We start from the raw sequence: 27,874 nt of genomic DNA on the forward strand, positions 1-27,874 counted from the left end.
CTGTAGATAATAATGGGCAAGAGAACTCTACTTTTCAAATTGGAAAAATTAAGATTGACTTTTTCAAGTAGTCTTCTGGTTTTCTACAACTGTTCCAGATTCCTTAATCCCATTTCTGTGAGATTTTGCCATCTAGATTTTTTTTTAATTATTGTGATTTGCCAGATGATAACATTTTGCCAGGTACTCCCCTTGCAGTGGATGGAGTGAATGATCCTTAGCGGAACACGTCTGAACTTTTTCATGCGTTCCTGCAAGCTCCTTTATTTTAAAACTGATGTGCTGTCTTTGCTGCTTGGAAGGACGATGCCTTTGTATGGAAATAGTTACGATGCACAGCAAATAAACTTTGATGGATAAGTTACTTTTAAAATAGGTGTGCATAATGCTGAACGGCTCTTTAGCCCTTACCACATTGCAAGGAACCCTGCTCGTTGTTTCGTGCTCTGAGCAATAAAGCATCTTCCCAAGGTAGCGGGATAAGAGATAACCAGGCTTTGTCGTCCCTGGTTTCAGGGCTTTGTGCTTCAGCTCCTGATGCCTTCTCTAAGTGTAGGATCACCTGTCCTGAAGGGAACGTTCCCCACCGTTCAACTCCACTTTCCCATGTGTGGTTGTGACTGCCGAACTTTGAAAACAAAATACTGAAATGATAATGGCGTGCGTTATCTCTGAAGAAAATAAATCACCTGAGGTTAAGGTTGCTAGTACTTCCTTATGACAGAGAAGTTATTGCAGCTCCAGATCTAAAATATTTATTTATGAAGCTTTCAGTTTATTTCAGAGAAATGTCGTGAGTGGCGCGGTATGGGACACTGCTACGTTTTACTAATGGTGCCAAATGTGCGTCCACCGCAGATGCCCTCATCTTCCCAGCAGATCTTTGAGCTTGCGATACAGTTGTGGTGTTCATCGGTGTGTTTGCCCTTGTAGCAATTATTTTTCAATAATGTATATTATGGGGAAGAAAAAGAAAAGTTAACGTGTGCAATAAGAAACAGTAATAACTTTTTTTTTTATATAAATCAGTTACTTCAGACAGTTTTTTATTACTAAAACACAATTTGGAAGCCTTTTAGGAAAATAACCTTGAACTCCTGACTTCTTGGGAAGCACGGTGACTTCCCTGCCAGGCGCCGAGGCGACTTCTGCTTCGCACAGGTTTTATCAGGCCCCGGGCCGGAGGAGGAGGAGGAGGTGGAAGATGGCTCCGGCAGCCTGCGCTCAATTCCACGCGTCGCACGGCTTAAAGCGCGGGTTTTAACCCGCTCCCACACGCCGGGTTCGGGGCGGCGGCGGGGCCGGGGCCCCGGGGCGGGGGCCAGGCCCCGGCCCAGGCGGCGGCGCGGGCCCCGGCGGGAGGCGGGAGCGCGGAGGTCGTGGCGGCGGCAGGAAGCGGTTCCGGGTCGTCGGCGGGAGCCAACATGGAGCCCGTCGGGTTCGCGGGGCCTCGCTGAGGGAGAGCCGGGCCGCAGCGGGGCCGCGCCGCCGCCATGTCGCTGGGCGAGTACGAGCGGCACTGCGACTCCATCAGCTCCGACTTCGGCAGCGAGTCCTCGGGCAGGGGCGGCTCCCGCGGCGGCGGCGGCCTGCCCGGCGAGCAGGAGGAGCTGCACTACATCCCCATCCGCACCCTGGGCCGCGGCGCCTTCGGCGAGGCCACCCTCTACCGCCGCACCGAGGTAGGCTGCCCCGGCGGCGGGGCGGGGCGGGCCGGGCCCCGGCGGCTGCGCCCGGGAGGGCCGCGGGGCGGTCAGGGCCAGCGGGGCGGCTTCCGCGGGCTGTGGGTGCGTGGAGGCCCCGGCGCCCCAGGAACCGCAGCGGGGCTTGCCCCCCGGCGTGACTGACTGACGGACAGCCCCCGGCGTGACCTACGGACAGCCCCCCGGGTGACAGCAGCCCCCTGGGTGACAGCCCGCGGCGGGAACAGCCTGGGTGTGAAGCAGCGACTTCGGCCCTCGGTGCCGAGGGGCCCAGGGTCTGGGTTTCGGCACGTTTGAGTGCTGCCAGTCTCTCAGTCCCCTAAAGTTCGGTGGGGAGATGTGGCGACTCTTCTGACGCTGATAAGTTCCTCATTTTAATATGTTTTGTTCCAGTCACAGAGGACACGGGGGCATCTTGCGCCACGGGAGATTTAGGTTGGATATTGGGAAAAATTTCTTCACCGAAAGGGCAGTCAGGCACTGGCACAGGCTGCCCAGGGAAGTGGTTGAGTCCCCATCCCTGGAGGTATTTAAAAGATGGGTAGATGTGGCGCTTAGGGACGTGGTTTAGTGGTGGACTTGGCAGTGCTAGGTTAAGGGTTGGACCTGATGATCTTAAAGGTCTTTTCCAACCTAAACAATTCTATGATTCTGTGATGTCATGCAGGTAACTCTCTTGCATGACCAGCATTTCAGCATAATCAGGGGAAACTGGCTGAAAAGCCAGTCCAAGTTGTTTAATCCCATCCAGTTTGATCGTAGTTGTGCTTTTTAGCGGTTGTCGAAGAAAAGCCCGAGGGAAGTTCTTTTTTTTTTCTGGAGGAAGGCCACCCTGAGGCGACAGGCTGGAATGGTTGTAAGTGAATGCTGTTCACTTAACAGATCGCACATAGCGTGCCTGACAATGTGGGTGGGCCTAACAAGTGCAAACTAAATTTCTTCTGTTTCCTTGATTTTTTTTTTTTTTTTTTTTTTTTAGGAATACCTGGGTATTTGTAAGGGTGTATGGTCTTGTACAATATCCTACAGTTATGGGATTGGAAATACGCTGTTCTTCCTTCATTGAACTGGAGTATGTTTAGTCTTTATTGAAACAAAACAAACTCTGTGTGTTTCCCTGGAAACCTTGTAGTGTGGGGTTTTTTGAGTTTTCTTTGATTTTTGATTTTTTTTTTTTTTTTTCACCAAAGCCAGTGCTGGCGAGCTAGAAAGATGGCTTCAGGCCATCGCTCTTCCTACCGACAAAAACAAACCCTCAAAACTCATTGTTGTGAAGAATCTTTGTCTGAAATCTCTAAGAGGCAGGGAAGTCTTTTTACCTTTCCTGAAATTTTAATTTCCTGCTATAAAGGCACATACTGTTCCCTTCAGAGTAGTGTGTTTTTAATTAAAAGATGTTTTTGTGTTTCAGGATGACTCACTTGTAGTGTGGAAGGAGGTGGACCTGACCCGGCTGTCAGAAAAGGAGCGTCGTGATGCTTTGAACGAAATCGTTATCCTTGCCCTATTGCAGCATGAGAACATCATCGCGTACTACAATCACTTTATGGATAACACCACGCTGCTGATTGAGCTGGAGTACTGTAATGGTGAGATCCCTACTCCCACGTAGAAACGGGCGGCTGCCATGTTGCTGAGTCACCCTCCTGCAGAACCTGCAGGGAGTATTCCTGGGGTGTCCTCTGGGGAGCGGAGGCGTGGAGGTGAATTCTGCTGCGTGGCTCCTGAAGAAGAGATTGAGAACCCTTCTGATTGATTTGTGTCTCAGGTGCCGAAGAAAGAAGCCCAGTAGTTAGCGCAGGCAGCTCAGGGAGTAGTAGATGATTTCTCGAGTCTTCTGAGTAGCTGGTGCAGTGGAAGAAGTGGGTTACTGGTAGTGTACGCTTCTAATGTGCCTTACTGTGTTCTTTTAGGAGGACAGTGGGAAAAGACCATGAGGATATTTGGGCGCCTCTGCCAGTACAGAGTGGGGCTGTTTTTCAGTAGTGGCACTTAAATAGACCCCCTCCAGTTGGCAATTATAAATCAAAGCTTAAAAATCTACTGGCACACTGCAATCAGGACTTTTTCCTGCCTTGTGCTATCAGCTTCTAAGTTTACTATTTAAAAAAAAAATAATCCGGTCCTTCTGGTCATGGAGAAAACTTTAAAGTTCCATCCAAGAGTAGATCAGATGGTATTATTTGGAGTTTGCAGGAGGAACAGTCCCAGCTGGGATGGAGAGATAGAAAGATTTGATGTGAGTTATCTGAGTTGCAGCTGCTCTTAGACAGCTGGAAGAGGAGGTCATACTGCTGGAACAGGACGCCAACCTAGGACTGCAATATGGTTCCTATTTGGATGAGTGGGACAGCTCCCCTGGCTAGGCATCCTATGTGTATTTGGGGGTTACATGAAGTCTTGGGTCATCAGCAGAAACTTTTTTTGGTGGAAAAGTCTATGATCATGTTGTTACCGTCCTAGATCGATTGTTTTCACTGGGACAGGTTGGGGAGGACAACAGAGTTGTGCAAAGTATTTTTGAAGGGCTTCAAACACCCTGGTTGGCAGGTTGGCCAAAGCTGGTTTTGCTTCTCTGGTTTTTGTTCTTATGCAGGGTGGCGTCCAGTGCAAGAGTAGGGGAATGTTAGCTGTTCGATGCACCATTTATTTTAGGAGTACTCCGTGTGAGTTATTTAGCTGTCCCAAAAAGACTGCATGCTTGGGACCATTATAAATTCATTGGAGGGCACAGAGAGAAGCTGCATAGTACTGATGTCTGTACATGTTTGTTAATGTCTCTAAACTGTTTGCTTTACTTTGGGACGATAACCAAGAGATGAGTATATAGCCTGTGTTGCCTGAATATGTCTGAATGGTACGGAACTATGGACATGAGAAAGAGGGAATCTCATTTCGACTTACGGATATTGGTTTTGCCAATGCGTTAATAGTTGTTTCTCTGGCTTTTTTTACAGTGTACAAGCCCAAGGTGATTTCTGAGTAGCTTTTAAAGTAAGGAAGGCTGGACTAGTCGCTATCAGGCACTCCTCAGAATCCAAAGTTTTTACTGTTTAATTGCCACGTCTCTTCTGGAGATCTAGGAAAGACTTTCAAATTTGAGTCAATGTTGTCCCCATTTTATAGAGGAGGAAGCCAAGTTATTGATTTATTTGCCTATAGTTCTGGATGTATGTCATGGTACCATAAGACTTGGATTTATCCAAGTGGAATAACATCAGTGAACACATCTGAAATAGATTTGGGAAGAAATAGCCTATAAAATACATTTGTTGAAGAGAGAATAGAGTGTCAGAAGGTTAGATGTGTGATTAGATGAAACAAAGCAGAAAGTAATTTGGTTTTCTTCTTAGTATGTGTGCATAGAGGTACTGGTTATCTGCGTCGAGCTAATTTGTCTCCTTGTGAAGCATTTTGGTGATGTAGTACCTGTCACGCTGCTCTTTGGTTCAGAAAAGCTGCAAAAAAGATGGCAAAAAATCAGAGATGAGGACTAGGGAAGAGGCTCATAAGACGAGGCAGAAGTGAATACTTCAGTTAAGTTGTGAATGTGAAGAGTGATTTGTAGATAATTTGCTAATGTGAACATAAGGCAGAAAAAAAAATTGTTGAGAGGTTATAGCAAGGCTGAATGAGAAGAAATTAAGCAAAGGGAATCTTAATCAGAATATCAGAAAAATCTTCCTAACATGGAAGTCTGAAGTAAGTCCCTCAAGGAGGCAGAGGAGCCGTTGCGACCTGCTTTGGACATCTACAACTTGACAGGCCCATGGAAATCGTACAGCAGAGAGCTGTCTTGCACCATACCTGTGGGAACTGGAGAGGGCCTGGTGTTCCCTTACTATTAGGACATGGTATATGATAATTGGGAAATGGAATAGCAACAGGATGTGATCAGAGATTTGGAATTCACTGGTAGGATGCTAATCTGGCAGGGAGTCTCACTGCCTGCAGCCCTCAGCATCATTTCTTTTAGCTCTCCTTGATTTTCAGTCTTCCGTCTTGAAATTGTGAGGTGCCCTGAAGAGTCTGCTGATTTCAGGCTTCTGTTGGTGGTGCTGCTGTTGTCAACGCTTTGTGAATTCTGCATTGATGTATTTGGCAGGGCGGCTGAAGGGGAGAGGCAGCTCAGAGCCGGGCAGTAAGTGGGGAAGGGCAGTAACTTGTGCTTTCAGGGACTACTCGGAACTTATAATTTCTTTTTTTTTCTCTTTTTTTTTAAATGTATTATTTATTTATGTGTAATGCTGAGCAGGACAATCTCATGTGATTTGGTGTACAGGTTATAAATGTGTACATATTCCAAGAAACGCTTACAGGTAAAAAAGCAGGGACTGCTAGCCTATCTTACTGATTCACGTTTCGGAGAGTATTAAGTGGTGGTGTTAAAAAAGAATCATCTCTGCTTAAGCTTAGATATGCCAGTGAAGTTCTTAGGGGGAAGAAGAACTTAATTTTGTGAGTGCCTCACCAGTTTAAGTGAAGAGTGCTGAGGGAGAGCTGTAATGATTCATGAGATCTCTTAGGGGATTTGAGTGTTCCCAGCAGTACCTGAGCAGAGTAAGTGCTGCCATTAACTAAGATGAACCTCTCTGTCTTTCTCACTCACTTATAATTACAGGAGGGAACCTCTACGATAAGATTCTGCGGCAGAAAGACAAGTTATTTGAAGAAGAGGTAATTTGGACTGGTTTGAGGGAGCAGTGGGGCTGGCCTGATGTTCCGGGGATCTGTCCGGTTATCTGAGTATTTATACAACATCTTTTCCCTAGTGCTGGTGGGGAATTTCTGTGTATATCTGGGGTCTGACATCCTTCGTCTCCTGTTGAATACTGCAAGCATTTATGGACTCTCAGAAACTTTTTGTTTTCCTTTTTGGCTGTCTATAAGCAGTATAAACTTCCAAGGGAAAAATAATGAAAGAGAGCGCTCAACTGACTTTGGTCACCTTATCTTCTTGGCTAACACTTAAGTTTAAAACCTCTTTCTGTGTTTCTTCCTGGTTGGTACTCAATTTCTCTCGCTCTTCTTAAGCAGTTTGTAGGTTCTTTTCTGACTAATTACTGTGAATCTGTCTCACCACATATTTTTTTTTCTTGTTCCTCTTTCTTTTATTTTCCTTTATTTTTTTTTTTAAACTTATTTTCTGCTCTCTGCTTCCACCTCATGCTGAGGTGGTTAATGATTACACTTATATATCTTATAGAATGACTTTTCAGGCCTTCTGGCTCATGGTGAATGTTAAATGGTCACAGTTTGTATTCCAGAGAGCCCAACTGTAGATCTTTCCCAGGTGTCCGTTAGCTGTCATTCCTAAGTCTTTTCACTCAGTGAATTCTGTGAAGATTGTCAGGACAGACACTATGAACTGCACTAGAACAATCTACCTTTTGGAATAGCTTTTCAGAGATTTCCAAAACAGGAAATTCTAAATTTTCATGCTCCTGAAAGAGCATCTAAATGGTATGGTCAGGGCCTCTTGATGTGCCTCTGTGTGACAGGGATATATGGGGTTTTGGAGGGTTTTTTTTTTGAGCCTCACATAAGGCTTTTATTCCTACCTTCACAGGTGGTGGTTTGGTATCTCTTTCAAATTGCATCAGCTGTGAGCTGCATTCATCGAGCAGGAATTCTTCACAGGTAAGTGTGGCATGTGATAAAGCTAAGGTAGCCAGTGCAGTTCATGGATGTGAGCGCAGAATTGAGTAGCTTCTGTGTTTAAAGCGAGCACTGAGCTTCTCTCCAAAGCGTAGCTGGACTGCCTAGATGTTAAGTATCACTCCTGTAAAGAATTTTTATTGGGCTAGAAACAGTCTTGTAATAAATGTGCAAGAAATTTTGTATATGAAAATGGAATTGCTGTCTTTGATGCTGCAGTTTTGTGAACAAAGAGTTAATCCATGTAGGAAGGAAGTAAATTGGGCCTTTATTGCCATAGCACGTAAATAGTGTTTGCTAAAGTGGGTAGGAAGAGCGGTTACCACAGGCCAAAGGTACTTCCTACCCACTCCACAATTAATAGCTTTAAACCAAGGTGTACATCCTTCTGTAATGCCTGGAGGCTAACAGTGATAAAGACTTCGCATTGGTGCATTGCTGTAATATAACCCGTGTGAAGATTTGTCCTGCGTTTGGCTGAATCTCATTTCTTTGGCCTGTTATCTAAGGAAGTAATACAGCTTGTTAGCCAGTAGTGGTAATTTTGACATTGACTCTGAAATTTTAATGAGTAGCTAATTACCTTTTTCCGTTGCTCTTTTCTGTTTGGGAGGGGTAAATTTCGTGGCTTATGTGTGCTTTGGGGAGGCCGTGATATTCTGGGGAGTACTGCACACACAGGCAGCTGTTCCAGCATGGCTGGGTTTGTGCTGCACACTGTCCTTCTCTAACTAATGAGCATAGCTGTGTGAGGATGTTTTCTGTGGGATAGCATCCTGGTTGCTGCCATTCTATATCTTTGGTAATTGGCAGGCCTTGCTAATGAAGGGTTGGTACCCTACACTCAACAAAGTAGTGCCTAAGTTTTTGACCTAAAGCAGATGTCGTGTCTGTCCTGCTTTTCAGTGATTTCCTGCTTACCACCTCTGTTGCCCATCTTCACAGCAGGGTTCACAATCTAGGAACATGTGTGGCCCCAGATCCTTCCATAATAATGAATTGAACAGTTATTTAAATGTTTGCAGTGATTTCCTTCTGCTGCAGACATTGTCAGAGTGACCTAGGACTTTGCGATGCCCCAAGTGGATGAATGCAAAGTGCTGCTTTACTTGATGTTGTCCTGATCTACACTGGGAAGTTGTTGATGGTACGTTAGGAAAAGGGGGTGTTATGAAGTGTTGGCCATGGGAAGCATATCATACTGCGGGGGCTTCCTCTCTGTATTTACAGCCTCTTGTGTTGATCTGTGAAACTACCTATAAATTATTCTTTCTGGGAGAAAGTGTTTTCAATGAGTTTTGGAATTCAGCATTTTTGTGGCCATCAGCCTTTTGATCTTTAGGGCACAGTACATCATGTTATAGAGAGTCGTTCTTGAGACGTAAGGTAGAGGGTTGTTATGCTTAAGTTCTAGAGTGGCATCTGTTTCACACCCTGTGTGTGTTTATATTTGCATACGTACATATTCATGCATGCATTTATGTTTCTAGTCAGCTCAGCAACTCCTGGCTTGGGTCTATTTATAAAACCAGGAAAAATAAGACCTGCTCAATGACCTTCATATGAGAAGAGACTGAGAGAGGGAAAAGAACTATCTTTGATCTGTGGCCTTTACATACGTGTCTGGAGCCTGAGCTTTTTAGACTGTGTTGTGTTTGTGTGGGGATGCGATAAAACATGAATAACTGCAGTTACCGCCTCTGTACTTGAGGTCAAATTGCCTTTGGAGAGCTCTGTGTGTGTGTGAGAGAGAGTGCTGGCAGACTACCAAGTACCTCATTTTGGGGGGGAGGTATAGTAGTGTGTGGAAAACTGTGAAATCCGGAAATATATTTGAGTGTCTGCATTTCTTTTTCTCTTTTCAGAGATATAAAGACATTAAATATCTTTCTAACCAAGGCAAACCTGATTAAATTGGGAGACTATGGGTTGGCAAAGAAGCTGAACTCCGAGTACTCTATGGCTGAGACTGTGAGTATCTGCCGCCTTTGTGTGCAAACTGAGGTGTGTTTTTCTTTCATCTCTGCATGCCTCGCAGAAGACCAGGGATGCTGTACATTCTTGCTGCTTGTTTTCTGTGGTTTTCCTTTCTCTCTCACCTCAACTTCCCTCAATGTTATCTCACTAGCATTGGCATATTTGCTGGTGTGTTGCAGCCTGCAGTTCTATCCAAAGGTACAGAGACAGCAGTGTAGTCACATCAGTACAGCGCTCTCCCTCTGGGCTAGTTAAGCCCAGCTTGGCAAGTTGAATTAATTTGGTCATGCTGCTGTGCTAACGAGGGCATTTTGCCTCAGCTGGATCTGAGATGGCTTGGGTGTGTTTGCCTGACATTGCACCGTCCCATAGGTATGTCTCCTATCTCTTTAATACTCAGGCTGTGAACTGAATTACAAAGAAGCAAGAAAGGCATTTGTGCTTCTTATGGTAACCAGGTGTATGGTTTATTGGTAATGCTCTTGGAGGGGAACAAAGCTTTGTAGGAGAGATTAATTCTACCAGAAGGCTGACGAGCTTGGCTTTGTTCCAGACCCTTCCAGAAAGCAGTTTCGAAGCCAGAGTTCATGACACAGGGTAAGCTGTATCGCAGGCACCTGAAAGGCTCAGCTTGAATTTCCCAGCTCCATTAATTTCTGTGGCGAGCACTAGGCTTGGAAAGGGAGACTTTGTCTGGAGCTCCTATCTGCTAAAGGCCTTTATTATAGTTTGGGATGCAAGCCAGCTTGCACTTCCCCTTAGCAGGCCGTATTATTAGATTTAATGCAAGCTATTGGTGTTCTGTTAGGATGTGTAGTTAAATACTTGCCAACCCCCTTCCAGAACATGAGCGCTATTGTGCAGTTGCAGAGTAAGTGGGAACTCAAGGCTACTGCATAAAACCCTCGCTAAGCTGGGCTGCAGCAGACCCGCTTCCGCCATTTTTCATGGCCTTCTGGCTTTCAGAGAAAGTGCAGCCTGTGCTATGAATTTCCAGGTTTGGTTATGCCTGTGTTGTGTGTGTTCATCTACACATGCAAGCTTTTTTTTCCTTTTCCACTTCTGAAAAACTTTGAACTACATACCTTCAACCATATTTCATTCTGTATATGCTGGCTGTGCTCTGGGCTAGTTACTCAATTTGTGATCTAATGACCAGTGGTGGTCTGGAAGTAATTTTTTGTGAAATGAGTGCAAAACACGTTATTGTCAGTATTTGTAATTGTAACAGTCAAATTACGATTTTGTAAAATGTTTACATCTTGCTTACTAAATGCTGATTTCTTAATTTATCATTCTTTCTCCCATTTACCAAGGAAGGTAGAGAAAATGTGTCTGTGTCTTTCTTCCAGAAAGCTTACATTATCCTTTGCTTAAAAAAGGTTTAGGTGCAGTGTCCTAGTTCTCCACATGATACTCCAACTAGGTGGGCTTCTAAACCTTCCCGTGGCTAGGACTCGCATAGCTCTGTAGCTGTCGCGCTCTGTAATGGGAAATGGAAGGGAGATGGCAGATTCTGAATGTGCCCATTAGGTTTCTAGTGTACTAGCAGAGCCTAAAGAAAGGCAAGCTTTGCAGTCCCTGGAGCTTTGCTGAGAGAGTTGAAAAGAGGGCAACTATAAATATTTCTCCTTCTTCTAAATTCTGTCTCTTTCATTTTATTTCACTGTCTAGTTCCTTGCTAGGGAATGAGCTCCATTCATCTGGAAGCTTCATTCTTACACCTTTTATCATGTTTGTTCTGTGTCTCCTTGTTGTGACTTTGAGCTATGCCGCTATTTCTGTTGGAGCTGGGAGGGCTTCTGTATTTAAATGCTGGAATTTGCAGTTTTGTGTGGGGTGTTTGTTTTAAACCAGTTGTTCAGGAAAGCCCACTTCTGAAGTGAAAGCCTTTCAGGTGCCAGCTTTCTACTTAGTGACCCAAAAGTAACCCCTCTTTTGTTGGAGGCAGAGTAGCCTTTGTCCTGGCAGTACCTTGTGATGAGACAGAGTGGCTCCATAGCCATGGGCTGGCATCTGTGTTTGGAAGCTTTGCTAGATCCCTTTTACCTCAACCTCTTATGAGGGTTTCCATATGCCTGGTCAGTACATAAGCCCCTGATTACCTCTAAATGGAGTATATTTAAGAGAGGGACAAGTCCTTGCTGCGTTCTCATTACTGCTGCTCTATTGAGAAGTATGTACCACATCAGGATCTGAGCAGAGAGGTGTCCAGGATCTTCTAAGAAATGCAGGCACAGGCTTCTGGACAAGAAGGGAAGAAATGTGCTTGTTTTTCCCATCCCTCCAGCATGTTGGTGGGGTGTGTCATCTGTATCACTTCAGTGCTGTGTTCTGGCTCCTGATGCTCATGGGCCTGTGTGAACATGATGGATGCAGAGCTCCTGAATTGAAGACTGCTGGATCATTTCTGATTTTTAAATGTTATTTTTCCTAGCTGGTGGGAACTCCATATTACATGTCCCCAGAACTCTGCCAGGGTGTGAAATACAACTTCAAATCAGATATTTGGGCTGTGGGCTGTGTCATCTTTGAGCTGCTTACTCTGAAGAGGACCTTTGATGCTACTGTAAGTCTGCAAACCAAGATGGACCGAGTAACCTTATTTTTTATCACCCTGAGATTCACACTTGGGTCATAGCTTTCTTAACTCACTTCCCCCCCCCCCCCCCCCCCCGCCTTGTTGTTTAAATCTGCTGATTAAGAAAACAGTGGCCTGGGAGTCCCAGCTATAGCCAGAGAAAACGTCTGCATGATTTCCCCTACCCTGCACTGCAGGTGCCTCTCTGGCTTCTGCCAAACCCACCCTTGTCTGCAGCCCTGGGTTTACCAGATGCACAATACAAGCTGTGCTAATTTGTATCATGGTTGTGAATGAAACATCCTTTTCTCTACAAGGAGGAAGTTTGTGATTGTGTAGTGTTTTTGGGTTTTTTTTAGCATTACTAGCTGTGAGTTTTCTGTGCAGCATTCTGTAGCGAAAACTTCCAGCCTTTGGATTTCATAGGGTTTAATCCTGTTACCGTTTCTCAAAGTTTGGGCACAAGAGAAGTGTGGTCAGGCTGGCATGGAGAGGGTGAAAGGGAGCATTGCTGGCTGGCATATGTGATTTGCCAGCTTGTGCCATGAGATGGCAAATGCTGCTGCCTGCCGTGGTGCAAGATTTTGTAACCCTTAAAGAGCCAATGTGAAAATAGAATCCGTTCCTGACTTCCTCTCACCATGGCTACCAAGTCCCCAGTAACTTTGCTGCTGTGCAGTGTTTCAATGGCAATATGCTGTGTAGGAGATTCCATGCAGAGAGAAACCTTCTCCCTCCACTGTTAGGGAATTTGGTGAGAAGCTGGATGTTGCTACCAAGTCCTAGCTATCAGAGGTACCATTTCTGCAGGAATTATTATTAGGTTTCTGGAGAACCTGCTAGGCAGGGAAGAAGAAGGATGCGTCCTGATCAGAGAAGGAGGAAGAAAATAATGGTGGCCTGTAGCATCTCTCCCCATTGGACGCATTGTCCAGTTCAGTTCCCTTACAGCTGGCTTCTGGTTTCTGCCTAGAATCCCCTGAACCTTTGTGTGAAGATTGTACAGGGAAATCGCGCCATGGAGGTTGATTCCACTGTCTACTCCCGGGAGCTGATCCAGATGGTGAATTTCTGCCTTGATCAGGTTGGTGAAATACTTCTTTAATTTTCAGACACCACTTCCCAGCTGCCTAAGCCACGGAATTCAGGGGTGAAGGGGAATAACATGCCTGTTTCAGCATGAGGGCTGTTGATGCAGGGTAATTTCTGTAAGGCCTGAGGCATCACTAAGGCTGGGCTTCCTCCAGTCCTCTGAAAGCATTGTCTCAAGATGCCCTTCAGTCCTGCAGGCTGTGGAGGAGTGCTGGGTTTACTCTGATGACAATTATTTAATGGGCTGGCAGAAGCAATTATTTTGTAATGCAGTGCTGCAGAGGTGGGAGCACTGTCCCAGTACAGTCTCTTAAGGTTCTGACTTTCTGACCGTGACTCTGGCTTTCTGTAGGCAATTAATTTCTTGAAAGCAAACATAGCATTGATACATTCAGAGCGTGGAATTCCCTCCTGCACATCCTTGGCATTTATTCCTGTTCACTCCAAATATTTGAATTAATTCCTTTCCCTTCTGAAGGGAGTCTGGGAAGGAGGTCCATGCAGGCTTGAATGAGGTCTTCTGGCCCAAGATTTCATTGTAGATGATGAGCATTTCCCAGAGAAAGACTTGTTGCTTGCTTCTTTCAGGATCCAGAGAAGAGACCCACTGCAGATGAATTGCTTGAACATCCCCTTCTCAGCAAACGCAGGAGGTAATCAGATAGTCTTGCCTGAAACCTGGACAGGTGTGGGGGACAACAGGAGGGTTTGTGCAGACTAGTGGCATTTATGCTTTTGTAGCAAAGTCCTTAAGTTAACTTGGCATGACGTGAGGCAGTTGTTGAAGTACACTTCATCCTCTTTAGGAGAGAAGTGCATTCTTGCTGTCTTGTCTTCTGATCAATCCCTGTGTTCTGTTGGTGCATGATTATGGTGAGAAAGGTCCCTGCATCCTTTGTCTTAGAAGCTGTTGTATTGAGAGCCTTGAGGCATCCCTTTCTGAGGCTCCTTTGAGGAATGCTGGTTCCCGCTCTTCAGATCTCTGTGAACGAAGGGTCACAGAGATCCTCCTATGGTCATTGGAAAAGGCCTTTCAAAATATACATATCATGCAATATAGAGCCCCTTGCTTTCTCCCTTTGTTGCCTCCCTCTTCTGGAGAGAGTTGCATTGGAAGTGGCCCATTTTAGCTTAGTTTGGCCATCAGCCTGCACACACTGTCTTTTTATGAAAGGTGGACCATAATTCTGGACTGTTTGGATCCTGCATTTGTTGCTTTGGGGACAGCAGACTTAGTCCTTTATACCAAGATTCTTTTACTTGGTGATCAGCAAAGCGTGAGTTTTGTCTTGCTGTATGCACTGGTAAAAGCCCAAATCCTGATAATATTTAGCCATTTAAGGTCATTCTTGTGCAATATGGGTATTGGTTGGCTACATTCTGGTATATATGTAGTTTGTTGTCCCAGCTGTCCTGGAAGTTCATTAGCTATAGGGTACATTACTTCTGCCCTACTTACTGTGTATTGCTGTGAGCTGGTAAACAGTCGCTGCATTTCCTCCAAGAGGGAGCAGCATTTTATTGGAAAGGAAAGCAGTCTGTGTGTGCTGCTTGTCAGTAAATTGCTTTGGTCAATGTTACCCTTTCCTAAAATGCTTTTTCTCCTTTGGCAGGGAGATGGAAGAGAAAGTCACACTGCTTAATGGGCCAAGTAAGCGACCAAGGTAATTGTTTGGGCATGTGTTTGAAAGGAGGTCTGGAGAGAACAGCTCCCCAGAGAGGAACTTTGCTGAGAGTGTTAGTCTGTGACAACCTTAATGGAATAGTGTAGTTTAGAAGATCCCTAAATGCTGGGAATTTGACATAGTCATTACATGGTTATTGTCCCACGTTTTACTCTGCCTTTATATCCTGCTTATATGTACGGCTGGAGCCTTACCTCAGCAGGTACCATACAGCTCTAATCTGTCCTACTGAGGATGTAGTCCTTACAGCCTACATATCTGAGGATGTAAAGTAGATCCCTGCTTTCACACAGATTCCCTTGAGCAGGAAGAATATGACTGTCTGAATGTTGAATATTAAATGAATGTCTTTCATAAAACTGGATATATGCAGAGGTTCTCCACAGTCCCCAGCGAGCCTGTATGCAGGGTTGCTCCATAAGGCAGATAGCTTCTGTGACATGTATAGCTGTTTTTCTGTTGATTTGTGAGATAGAATTTGACTTTTTTTCTTCATGAACTTGGAAGTACTATCTGAGCGCTTATGTGAAGTTGTTCCAGTTCATGGGTTGCTCGCAGTTTGCTCTGATTACAACTTTCATTTTGCAATCTGCTTGTGAATCGATTCTTACCTGCATCGAAGAGTTATATTTTTGCCCTCAGATGGAAGCCTGTAATTTAAATAAAGAGGAGAGAGGGAAGTTAGAAACTTTTGGATGTTTCTGTATTTTGAGCAACATTTCATGACCATTTGTAAGGCTTTCAGTTTTCACAAATGAGAACGGCTCCATGGCCATTCAGTGAAAGCCTGGTCTTTTTAAATGGCATAAAATTGGACTGTAGGCTTTTTAAAATGCTTCCTGGAGGCTGCTTTCTCTGCTGCTCTGAGACAGGTTTGATCCTGAGTCTCTCTATAGCAGTTGAGGCCTCACAACCACTCAATAAAGAGAACAGTTTGTGAAAATAAAAACCATGAATGATTGTGAAGGGGAAACTGACAGACAACAGTAGGAAAATGAGTGATGACAATGAATGCAAGCTCATTATTAAAAGCATGTGTGTTTCGTGGGGGGGTCTTGTGCAGGTCAAGTACCATGAATGAGGCTCCCATTGCAGTGGTGACTTCGCGCACTAGCGAGGTGTATGTTTGGGGGGGCGGGAAGTCCACCCCCCAGAAGCTGGATGCCATCAAAAGTGGCTGCAGTGCCCGCCAGGTGTGTGCTGGTAACACTCACTTTGCTGTGGTGACAGTGGAGAAGGAGCTCTACACCTGGGTGGTAAGTGCGAGAAACTGCGGGAAGCGGGTAGGGGTGGGAGAGGAAAGTCCAGGTCCACTGCTGACTGTTTGTGAGCCTGGTAGAATCAGATGGGCAAGCAGCTTGGAAAAGGAGAAATCTGGTTGCAGTGAGGCCATCTGCTTTGGGGCTGACCCAGGTCTCCCAAGGCAAGTGTGTTTTTTGGGAGTTCTCCATCATGACAGGAAGTGTATTGGAGACTTGCTGTGCATTGAGGGTTGTAGGTGGTGGACTTGTAGGCCCAGACACTGAGTCAAACATCTCTTCCTCCCCTTCCCGACTACGAGAAATGCACTGGAGGCTTTGTGATGCTCTGTTGGCTTGTGTATTTTTGAGGAAGGTTTTCCGAGATCAGAATGGGTGGGATGAGTGACCTCGTTGTAACACAGATGTCGTCTGTGAGGCAAATTGTGGATGAAACCAGAGATGTCTTACACTAAACAACTCTGCTTTTTATGATGAGTGGAAATTCTGTAATAGTTTAAAGTGAATAAAAAAATGTTGGCATATAATGCATTTAAAACAATTGAATGCAGTATTCTTGGGCTTAGATGGTCAGTTACGTGGAGGTATTCTTGCATCTCCAGGCTTCCACAGGCTTTTGTATTGATGATACAGAACCTGTTAAGACAGATTAGAAAATACAGGAAGGTGGGTGAGAGAAGAGAGAGATCCAAACGGGAGGAGAGCAACTTGAAGTCATTTGCTGGATGTTCCTGCAAGAATGGCCACTGAAAACTTTCAGCTGGCTATTAATACTTCAGTTTTAGCTTCAACACTACTCAGAGTTGTTTTGTTTTTCCTGTAGAATTGGTAGGTGTGGTCACTTCAGTGACATTGGTTTCATGTTATGGGTTTCTTTGCAGCCATTAGGATTTAGAAAAGTAGGTCAAAAAGCTGAAGGATGAATTTGTCCTGCAGCAGGGAGTGGGTTCTGTAGCCTGGCAGATGAGAAGGAAGCAGGGGTTCCTCACCAGCTGGTGGCCTGAGACCGGATCCCTCCTTGTTAGTGCGTAACTGCCTGAAAGCCTGTGCTGCCGTTTAGAATGTTGCCTGCTGTTAAGGCACACAGCAGATAGCGGTCTCTTCCCTAAGGTAGCTAACACGCTTTCTCTTGCTCTTTGCTGTCTTCTGTTGTTCATTCGAGGTGCTGTAATTATTGGCACCATCTCTGGAGTTGTGGATACATAACCTTACCAGATGTTTCTGCCTTGCAGAATATGCAGGGGGGCACCAAGTTGCACGGGCAGCTGGGACATGGAGACAGAGCCTCCTACCGGCAGCCAAAGCATGTTGAGAAGCTTCAGGGAAAAGCCATTCGCCAGGTGTCCTGTGGAGACGATTTCACAGTGTGCATCACAGGTGAGAGTTGGAAGGGGACCACCGTCCCCTCACTTTGCTGTGCTGTGGAGATATTTGCTGTCGCAATAAGATTAGCAGAGCAGCTTCGTGCACAAAGGAGGAAGTCCCGTATGTTACTCGCCTCTCAGTTTTGAGGACAGTAGGTGCGGTAGTGGAGATAGATCAACATTATTATACAGAGGAAGATAATGACTCCTGAGAAGGCTGGGTGTTTTGCTAAGGGTGTGCTCCTTTTTGGTGGTGAAGCTGGGTGTTGAGCACAGCTGCTTGTGGCTGTGCAGAGTCCCTGCTCTTAGCAGTGCATGTGTTGCCTCCATACATGCTTGTATTAAAGACAGAGGAGCCTGAAGTCAAGAATGTAAATGTGTTTGAAACTCGTTTTGGACTGTGTGGGGAAAGAGTCACCCAATGATAAAAGAAGATGTGTATCTGAGATTTGCTGTTTAATGCAGAAAGCTTGAGACCTGGTAGCTGTCTCTAGTTCTAACCCTGCTCATACTTTGAAAGATGTGTTAACTGTGGTGTTGTCTGTTATGGAAGAATTTGAATCTTGCTTTACCCATGAAAATATAATTCTCAACAAGGTAGTTTCCAGCTTATTTTGCCAGTGCCGGAAAAGCAGAGATTTGACAGAGAGAAGCTCAGATGCTCAGTGTGCTGGAGGAGTGACTTAGGGAGCCACAGGGTCAATTTGTGGGTTTCTGTTAAAGAAAGTGACAGGTTCAACCCAAGATTTTTTGACACTGGTGGCCTGAAATAGCTGCAGGTTGTGGTGTAAGGTCATCCGTCTCAATGTGAACAAGAAAGGACTCCATATTCTCCTGATGACATTCTTTGCACTAAAAGGAGGATGATTACAGAAAAGAGGTTGCTCTGGCCATGTTCTAAGAGGTTAATATGCAGCCTAATACAAGCTCTGTGTGCTGACTGAGCTTCCCTTGTGTCCTTCAGATGAGGGCCAGGTGTATGCCTTTGGCTCAGACTATTATGGATGCGTTGGCGTTGACAAAGCTTACGGCTCTGAAGTGCTTGAGCCCCTGCAGCTGGATTTCTTTCTTACCAACCCTGTGGAGCAGGTCTCATGTGGAGATAACCACGTGGCAGTGCTGACCAGGAACAGAGAAGTTTACACGTGGGGCTGCGGAGAGTATGGTAGGTAGAGTCTCCCTGGAACCTAAAGGCACTGGGGCATGCCGGCTCCAGAAAGGGGCTTGGTGCAGGTGTGTAACACAGGGCCTGGGTGAGGGCTGTCTCGTATGTCCTGGGGGCAAAGAACATTGTTTCTTTGGGGCTTTCTTTCCTTGTAAGAATGGGGAACTGGGGACTGAGCCCTTGGGACTTTACTCTGGGATGCTGCTTGGCTTCCTTGTGGGTAGGGCAGTGGTTCTGTGAGTGGGGTTGGATTACCTTGAGGACTGGCAGGCAATGATGCATGTAGGGGAGCAGGTTTCTAGGTCTGTAGGGAGATTTCTTTGGAACTATGGAGAGACAATACCATTTCTTAGGGGCGGGCACCTTGTGAGGCCATTTCTAACTGCAGTGTTTTCACTGATGCAGGGCGCTTGGGCTTGGATTCAGAAGAAGATCACTACACCCCTCAGAAGGTAGGGCTGTGACTACTTCTTCTCAAAATCTGCATGGGCATAAACCCAAATTAGTTGCGGTTTGGAAATATTAACTGTCTGAGGTTCGAGTGCTTTTTCTGAGGTATCATAGAGTTTGCGAGGGTTTTAACTTTACTTCCTCGCTTTATTTTACTTCATTTGTCCATAGAGATCATGGCAGAGGGACATGCCACTCCCAAACCAGGCAGCATCATGACTTAGAGCTTCATTGCTCTGACCTCCAAGCTGGAACTGGAAGTGCCAAACTTAATGTTGTAGAAATCATAGTAGGAAATACCAAATTGCATCCTGGGGTCTGTGGAGGAAACCCACAGCAGTGCAAACAACTGGGAGTCTTTGACATAAGGAGTTAAAGATAAGTTGAAAGTAAAACCTGCTTGAAATACAGCTGTCAATACAGCTAGGGGTAACTGAGGTAATCTAACCCATTGGGATGTGCCTGGAAGCCAAGTATCTGTGATAACACAGTATCGCACCCACGCAGCACAGACCCAGCCCTGCTCGGCTAACTGGGTCTGGTGCTTGTAGACGCCAGCTGGCCAGGATGTCTGTGCACCACATTTCTGGTTCCTGTGCTGGCTCACCAGTGTCTGCATACAAGGTCTAGAATGCCTTGAATTTCTGCATTGTGACTGGAGTTTCAGTATGCTACAGACTTTATGATATTCTTGCACCTTCATTCAAAATAACTGCATTGGGTATTGTCAGTGCCCAGACGAGCTGAACCACTGCTCTAACCCCATGTTTTCCATGTGCAGCTTCTATGTAGAAGATGTTGGGATTTTGATTTTCTTCGGATATATTTCTTCATATAGGTGGATGTTCCAAAGACCTTAAACATTGTGTCTGTTCACTGTGGCTGTGATGGGACATTCCTGCTCACCCAGACGGGCAAAGTGTTGGCATGTGGACTCAACGAGTTCAACAAGCTGGGCCTGAATCAGTGCACATCAGGGATAATCAACCATGATGTAAGTGCATTTGGGTCCCTGGCTCCAGCTCCCAGCAGTCAGTAGTATACGGGGAAATGGAGGTCCAGTGACACTGACAAAGTGTTTATTAGCTTAGTGCCAATTTGTTAGTTCCAATCCAAGACAATGGATACTGGGATTATGGGAAGAGAGAGGCAATTTGTTCCTCAGTTTCCTGTTGGCCCTGTGGGTTTATGTCACATCTGAGGTAGTGAAACAGATAGCAAGCTGCTCCAGGGTGACTTAGCTAGTGATATGGATTCTGGCAGTTCTTTACCATACCTGCGTTAGAACTGTCTAGGTTAATGTTGTGGTCTGCCAAGACCTGCTTGAGTAGGTCTTAGCTGATGAATGTGTGGTTTTTCACTCTGTGCTTACCCACATGTCTTTTTCTCAGACGTACTGTGAGGTGCCGTACGCCACTTCCCTTACTTTGGCCAAGCAGCTCTCCTTCTACAAGATCCGTACCATTTCTCCAGGGAAGACACACACAGCTTCCATTGATGGTGAGCCCTGTGCATTAAGAAGTGAATACTGGTTGCTGGATTACTTTACATCAGCTTTGCCCTTTCAGCCTGGCCCGTGATATTGAGGGTTGTGCTCTTGGTAGCAGGGTTCATGCCTGCTCCAGGAATCCAGGATTCCTGTTCCTCAAGCAGTGTTTCCTCCTGGCCAGCTGAAGCAGCAACATCAGCTGCTGGGTCAGCCTTCCTTTTTTTTTAAAGGGAAAAAAAAAAAATAGTCTAGGGAAGAATCATGCTCTGGGATAGCAGAGGAATTGTTTGTGACTGAGTTAGGCTTTGCCCAAGTGACACCAGTCAGAGGGCTGTGAGGAGTCCCAGCCCCCAGCATCAGAAAAGGGGAGCAAGGGGAGAAGGAATGGGGGGAGGTGTTTCCAGGCTGAAGCCATTCCTCTTGGCTGGCACTGTCCCCTCCCAGCCTGGCTGGCTTCTCAGCAGAGTCCTTCCTGGCCATGGGCTGTTGCTGCTAGTTCTCTGCACGCGTGGCTGCTTCCAGAGTTGGGCCCTCGCTGTGACTGTCTCCTCATTCCTCCTCTCAGAGCGAGGCCGCCTGCTGACCTTCGGCTCCAACAAGTGTGGACAGCTTGGTGTTGGGGACTATAAGAAGCACCTGGGAATTAACCTGCTGGGAGGCCCCTTGGGGGGTAAGCAGGTGATCAGGGTTTCATGTGGAGATGAATTCACCATAGCTGCTACTGACGGTGAGTGGATCTTTGCGATGTTGTGGTGGGTTCCTTTGAACTAGATCTGCAGGGTGGTTAACTGGCTCCCACTGATCGTTTCCTAGGCCACCCCCTCAGCACTGCACTGAAACAAATAAATCCTCCTAGACTGGGGCTCTCTGGCCCTGTTAGTTGTCCCAGTGCAGCGCCAAGCATTTGCTGTCCCTGGGGCTGCAGAGTGCTGACTTGGTGGCTGCCTGTTAGATTCGATACCGGTTTGTTCTCCCACTGGCAAGATGGAGCTGGTGGATTAGGTACTTTGGGATAGCAGTTACAGCAGAGAGGCTGCCATCCTTGTAGCAATTACAGGCCGAGAGGAAGGGAGTGAATTGAGGCTCCTGAATCTCTCTTTCCTCAGACAACCATATCTTTGCCTGGGGTAACGGCGGGAATGGGCGTCTGGCAATGACATCGACCGAGAGAGCTCATGGCTCGGACATTTGTACCTCATGGCCTCGGCCAATATTTGGATCGTTGCATCACGTTCCAGACCTGTCGTGCCGTGGCTGGCACACCATCATCATCGTTGGTAAGTGTAAGATTAGGGTGAAATTTTGGGATCTTGGTTATGATGATGTGTTGCTTGCCAGGACCTAGACTATAAATCCTGCCTGAGAACAGGCCAGGATGCTGTGGGGGAATGTGGCAAGCTGCTCTGAGCTCTAGGCCTGCAACATTGGCTTTGTTGCGTGCCTTTGTAGGGGTTGTCCTGTGTTCCATGTGGCATTCTAACTGAAAGCATGCTTCTCTCCTTGCAGAAAAGGTGTTGAACTCTAAAACAATCCGATCCAACAGCAGTGGCCTGTCCATTGGTACTGGTGAGTAACCTGCCCTGAGGAGCTGTGGTTAAGTCCATTTAGGGGTTAGTTTGATTGGGCGCAGTTTGGTCCTGCGGCATGGTTTCTCTGTGTTTGAAAGGCCTCACAGAAGAGCTCAAAGGGAGGAAATCTAGTTGGTGCTTTGCATGGGAAGGCATGGCCCAAAGCTGGGAAAGAGAGAACTGAAACAGACGAGGAAGAACATGGATGCAGCGAGGCCTTTGTAGCTGAGGAACTTCAACTCGACAAGGAAAAGCTGAGAGGAATTCACCGAAGGGAGCTGATAAGGGAAGGGAGGCTATGGGGCAGCTGCTGGAGAGATGGAGTCCAGTTTCTCAGACCTGTGGGAGGGCTGGGGCCAAGAAGCTGCAAAAGACTGCTGCATACAAGCCCTTTTGGGGAGGCTTGCAGGGAGCATTAGGAGATAAGCTGTTGAGAGAGATGCTGCTAGCATGTGCTCTCACCATGGCCGTACAGCCCAAATTCCTGCAGCTTCTCTGCTCCAGCTGGCGTTTGGCAACAGGAATAGCAGAGGTGGTGAAAGTATAAAGTTTTCACTCTTGTTTGCTAGTGGCTCAGAGCTGCACAACTGGAGGAGGAGAGGAAGAGGATAATGAACAGGAAGCGGAGACCCCCAATCCCAGTGGAGGCTTTCGGGGAACCATGGAAGCAGATCGCGAGTTGGGGGGCTGGATCAGCACCACAGAAGCTAAGGGAGGCAACAGTGCTGACAGCAGCTCCTGCCCTGGCTGGCTGCGGAAGGTAATGTGGTGTCTCAGAAATGCCTTAAAATGGGGATCTAGGCTGGGGCAAAGCAAGTGGCCCCTTTCCGCCTTTAAAGGATGCTCTGAAAGGTTCTGAGCTGTGCTGCGTGGGGAGCCCTTTAGGCCTTGCTGCCTTTTTTACCACAAGAGGGTGTTGGTGCATTGGTTGAGGAGATGAAGTCAGCTGCAGGAAGGCAGGCAGGCCTGACAGTGCTGCTTTTGTGTATCCAGGAGCTGGAGAACGCTGAATTCATCCCCATGCCTGACAGCCCCTTTCCTCTGAGCATGGCATCTTCAGAGCCTGAGAAGGAGACTCTCCCTTACCAGAAACTTCAAGGACTCAAAGTGGCCTCTGAGGAACCTGTTGGATTAAACAAGCCCAAAACAGAGCCTTGGGTAATGTTATCCAGAGAATGCTTGGCCAAAAGCTCCTGGGGACCATAAATGGCAATGTTTGAATTATGGGGAGAGCTGAGAAGAGGGTGTTGGATTGGCCTAATTCATCTGGATGAGGAAAAGAGGGCTGTTGATAATCAGAGATGATGCTGCAAAGAGAACAATTCACAGGAATCTAGAACACAAAGCTGGGGCTTGGTCAGATTGAAAATAATGAGATTGGTTCTGTAGAAAAATGCAGTTAATGTAACTGGGAAAAAAAAAAAAAAGAGAAGCCTAGGGCCCAGAAGCCTAGCAGAAGATAGAAATTTAGAAAGCAGAAATGGCTGTGAGATAGGAAGAAGAACTGATACAGGAAATCACTGAGAAATTACAACCTGTGAGACTACCTTATTCCAGGAGTTTTCTGTCCCAAGAGGAGGCACAGATCCCAGGCTTAGGGAAAGGGGGGAAACCAGATGGATTTTGGTGATAGGAGGACAGGAGCAGCTTTCCCAGAAAAAGGAGGAAGTTAGTGGCTTTGTACTGAAGACGTAATGACTAGTAGCTTGGTGACCTTGGCTGCTAGAAGTCTGGGGAGTTGGGAAATGAGCAGGGGTGACACTTTCTGTGCATGGTTTCTTCTTGTGGCATACACAACTCCTGGCCTTGCACTCAAACCTGGCCTGACTTCCCTCTGTGTCTCTGCAGCCTACTTGCCTGAGTCCGACCTTGCCGTGCGGTGAAGGGAAGGCTGCATCTCCTGTTACGGGCTGCATGTGCAGTGCTCTGCAAATGGAGGTGACGCACCTCCGAGGCCTGGTTTTGCAGTGTCTGGATGATCAGAAGAAGCTGCAGCAGGAAACCATTCGTCTGAGTGCCCAACTCCAGCGGTTCTGCAAGGGGACGGAGGGGATGCAGCAGGTGAGGACCCATCACCTAGGTGCACATCCACGCTCAGGGCTCACTACGCTGATCCTGGCTCCTGCATCAATTGTGGAGGCTGCGCAGAAGGAAGCAGCTCTTAACAGACGTCTCTCTTCGAGCAGAATGGAGGGTCTGAGCATGGTGCCTGTCTCTTGTTTGAGCTGCTGATGCAGGTTCTGGTAGTAGCAATAGGAATGAAGTCAAGAAGACAGTACGTTGGGAGGACAGCCCAGTCCTTGAGGGACCTGGGATTCCTCTTTATTTCTCCTGGTGAGAAGGGATGGGCAGTCAGATGTCGCAGAGAGTCCCAAATGGCTGTGGAGAACAGGAACTGTGCCCTGTGAGGCTCGTAGCTTCTTTGCAGCTAGTCCTAGAGCTGTTTGGATAACTGTTGTGTGTTTTGGCAGGTGGAGGTTCATTCCAAAGGAACACAGACAGCCAAAGAGGAGATGGAAGTGGATCCGAAACCTGACTTGGATTCAGATTCCTGGTGTCTCCTGGGAACGGACTCGTGCCGCTCCAGTCTCTAGTCTCCTGAGCCCACTGGGATCCATCTAACTTCACAGCACACTAACCGAATGCAGAGAGCGGCTTTCCTGGCTTCAGGTCACTCGCAGACAAGGAGCGAGGCCGGAGGCTCCAGAGCAGCACCCATGTACGTTTGATATGAACTAGGAGTGAGTTTGAGAGGGGAAGGGCCCCTGAGCTCTAGGCCAGCTCAGTGATTGAAGCAGCAGCAGCTCCTCTTTGTACCTTATCTGTCAATTCTGCACATGAGGCAGAACGGCCCCATTACGGCGATGGCTCCAGTAGTGGCTTGTGGCCCTTTCATTGTTTCACTGCTTCTTGGGAGCTGCCTTTGGGACCCCAGTACTCATCACTGCATCTCTAGATGAGAGGAGGAGACATGTTTTGTACTGAAGCTGGCTGAACCCTAAGACTCGCCACCTTCACTTCAGAGGGGTGAAGGACTAGGATCCTCTCCCTACCACATGGTAAGGCCCAGCCGGTGAGGATGCTCCCCTCTGCTCAGGGGCAGAGGGAGCAGAGAACGTCTCATTCTGGAGGCAGCGGAGATCTTCCTGTTAGGGAGATAACGGTAGACAGCGTGTCCCTGGCCTCGAGGCACAGCTTCTGGCCGTATGGCTGTGTCCAGTGGCCTGTATAGACAGAGTTTAAAGGCTTTATTCTGGGAGCCTAGAGCTTTCCAACTTCCAGGCAACGCACCGAGATGAGTGAATCAGGTGGCGTTTCCAATAGCAGTAGTGAGGACTGTCTGAGATGGGATCTCTGGTTCTCGGTTTCAGACCACCTGCTTCCCAACCAGATGACAAGCGTCCGGGCCTCAGACTAAGTCACCCATTTCTTGCTCCAGCTGTTCAACTTAGTTTGGGTGCCAGAGCTTCTGGTTTCTTGGCATAAGCCCGTAGCTGCTCCCTGCTTGGCTTCTGTTCTGCTCAGCCCCTGGTGCCCACGGTCTGTGTGGGTGTGGGAAGAATCAGTGTTTTTCCACTCAGTGTTTTGATGAAGCTGGAATGCAGTTTCCTACCCAGAATAGGTCATTAATGCCGTGGTCACAGGATGCAGCCTTCCCCAATGACCATGAATGATCAAGTCTCTGTCCGGAATTTACCTTCTTTCTAGAAGCGAGAGGCTTTCCCAAGAAAATTGGAGATGGGAAGAGGCATGGTCTGATGCTCAAGATTTCCTCATTTCCTGTTAGAGAATGAGGTTAATTTTATTCCCCTTAAATTTATTAGCAAACTGACTTTGAACTAAGCTTTTGGGATTGGTAGGATCCCTGGGAGCAGCTAGCCTCCCCTGCCTTACGTGAAGCTTCTAAGGAGTCCTGAGTCCCTCTCACCTTTGCTGTGAGAGTGGGGTTGTGATTTCATTAGGCTTAAACCATCCCCGGCGATGGCATGTCACTAGGATTGCCTTAGGTCTATTGGAGTTGGATGTCCTGTCGCCTCTCCTAGACTTCTTTTGAGAGACTGTTACAGGGGAGCCAGCGTTCCCCATTTGTCTCTAGAGGTGGATGCCAAACCATTCTGCTTGTAACGTATGCTCCTTAAATACTTCTTTGGTGCCTATTGCTAGTATCTTGGAGCTGAATCAAGTGCAGTCTCTCCAGTGCAGTGTCCAGGGCAAGGATCGTATCGGCGTCCCGTCCATCGTTACCGAAGGAAGGCTGGGAGGACAGCCCTCCTGGGAGGTGGTGAGCGTCGGGCACCCTGGCGTGGCCGCGTCGCTCGGTTGCCCTTGTGACTCTGCTGTCCTTTCCCCCGTGTGCGTTGGAGCCAGTTCTCAGGTTAGGGTCCCGGCTTGAGGGTTGTTGTTGCGGTTGGAAACGATTGAGTTGGTCACGTTGCGGCAGTGCCTTTGAGGAGTGAAGAGTTGAGCCTGAGCCATGTCCAATAAGCAAGCACCAAGGTGATGGGAGTCGCTCTCCTGCAGTGCACTGCTATCCTCATTTCTCAATGCTCTGCAGTTGGGAAGCTAGGTGCACAGACTGGATTCCCCTTGGATCTAGCGGAGGATTAGGGTCCCTGACAGAGGATGCCCTGTGCTCCGCAACCTCATATGTGCCTTAGAGGATTCACGCTATCCAGGTTGTGCCTGTTACAGACCACAGATTTCACACCAGCCAGCTATGCAACCAAAAAAGCAGTTTAAAGCCAGCACCTTCGTCTTGGGCTGAAAACGGAAGGGCAAGTGGGCAGAAGTGCCTTTGAGCAGTTTTAAACCCTTTTTACTTCTCCCCTTCTTGCAGTGCTAGCTCTGTACGTGTTGGTCTCCTGCTAGTATTGCTACTGAGTTGTTATAGTGGAACACAACTTATGCCTGCTCTGACACTCTGGCTGAAAACTAGTTTGTTGTTGTCTTTTTTTGAAAGGTTAAAGGGTGTAGTGGTTTGGAGTTTCTGTTTAAATAAATGTTTAAACTCATTCTTCTGTGTTCGGAGTCTTTCCCCCCCCCCCCCCCCCCCCCCCGCAAGACAGGAAGGGGAAATATGCATATAGTCAGCTGGCTTCATGGCATTCTGTTGTGTGATTATTTCTTTTGCTTACGGAAAGAGGGCCAAGGGGCTTGGATGTTCTTTGCTATGGGAAAAAAAAATGTCAGGTTCTCTATCCCTTCATTAAAAAAAACAAAACAAAACAACTCTTTTGCTCTTGCTGCTACATCTCCTCCTAGTGACGTCAGGGGGCTTTTGTGTGTGTGTTTATTTCAACAGTTTGAGTGCCAAGTGGGAAATGAGTAACGGGAAGAGAGAGGCTCAAAGGGAAGAAGTACCTGTTTCTCTCGGAACAGCTTCTACTGAGCATTAAGGCCTACAGAAGCGAGAACCTGCCTGACACCTGCTCGGCCAACTGTTCCTGCGCACTGTACTTAACGCCTGTCGCTTCTAACTTTTTATCAGGGTTTTTAGTAAATTGTGAAATGTCTTGAGAGGCAGAGCTGGCTGAAAGACTTGAAATTCACCAGAGATTTGGAAACTGAAAATGCAGCATGTCTCTGAGAAGGGGATTGTACTGAAGCTGAGCTGGGGTGAATAACATAGCCTGAGTAGTGCCAGGGCAGCACTAACCAGGACAGCAAAGCAGCAGGGCAAATCTCTGTGCTGAGCCTGATGCTTTGGCTAAACCGTTGCTAGATTTTAAACCGGTTATCAGAGTTTTTCTGGATACCGCTGTCTGTCTTCACCTGAAACAATAGCTCAGCAAAGAGGGGTGAACTGCCCATGGTTAGCTCCGAAACAAAGATAACAAATAAAGCCTGGTGATTTAATTTCAATAACTTTTGTTTAATCTACAG

General features: G+C 46.9%; 1 protein-coding gene across 6 annotated transcripts; it reads left to right on the forward strand.

The window, feature by feature from the left end:
• The first annotated feature begins 1,178 nt into the window (after nt 1–1,178).
• NEK9 (NIMA related kinase 9) lies at nt 1,179–27,836 on the forward strand. Of its 6 annotated transcripts, none has more exons than XR_014228713.1 (23): nt 1,179–1,682; nt 3,115–3,292; nt 6,325–6,380; nt 7,273–7,343; nt 9,227–9,332; nt 11,776–11,907; nt 12,893–13,003; nt 13,600–13,664; nt 14,625–14,675; nt 15,760–15,952; nt 17,188–17,332; nt 18,284–18,484; nt 18,890–18,936; nt 19,773–19,928; nt 20,326–20,434; nt 20,989–21,150; nt 21,530–21,700; nt 21,930–21,989; nt 22,561–22,751; nt 22,985–23,149; nt 23,840–24,052; nt 24,463–24,710; nt 27,294–27,836. XR_014228713.1 is itself a non-coding variant. In XM_082317182.1 (23 exons), exons 3-23 carry the CDS (start codon nt 3,250–3,252, stop codon nt 24,583–24,585), a joined length of 2,571 nt encoding a protein of 856 aa, XP_082173308.1. In that variant the 5' UTR covers nt 1,739–2,559; nt 2,683–2,775; nt 3,115–3,249; the 3' UTR covers nt 24,586–27,003. The 6 variants fall into 6 exon arrangements, 5 of the variants coding, with proteins under 5 accessions (XP_082173306.1, XP_082173308.1, XP_082173309.1 ...); XM_082317182.1 differs by lacking the exons at nt 1,179–1,682; nt 27,294–27,836 and adding exons at nt 1,739–2,559; nt 2,683–2,775 and having other exon boundaries at nt 24,463–27,003; XM_082317183.1 differs by lacking the exons at nt 1,179–1,682; nt 27,294–27,836 and adding exons at nt 1,739–2,138; nt 2,683–2,775 and having other exon boundaries at nt 24,463–27,003.
• Nucleotides 27,837–27,874: the final 38 nt, after the last annotated feature.

This window comes from Platalea leucorodia (genome assembly GCF_965183815.1).
Source record: "Platalea leucorodia genome assembly, chromosome: 7".
Lineage (NCBI taxonomy): Eukaryota > Metazoa > Chordata > Aves > Pelecaniformes > Threskiornithidae > Platalea > Platalea leucorodia.

What these genes read in the sequence shown, in the direction of transcription:
- NEK9 (XM_082317180.1), top strand. Translation starts at nt 1,494, where the DNA reads ATGTCGCTGGGCGAGTACGAGCGGCACTGCGACTCCATCAGCTCCGAC. An exon ending in TTTCACAGTGTGCATCACAG is followed by an intron (nt 17,333 to 18,283) that starts GTGAGAGTTGGA and finishes TGTGTCCTTCAG; the next exon opens with ATGAGGGCCAGGTGTATGCC. An exon ending in AGCCCAAAACAGAGCCTTGG is followed by an intron (nt 23,150 to 23,839) that starts GTAATGTTATCC and finishes GTGTCTCTGCAG; the next exon opens with CCTACTTGCCTGAGTCCGAC.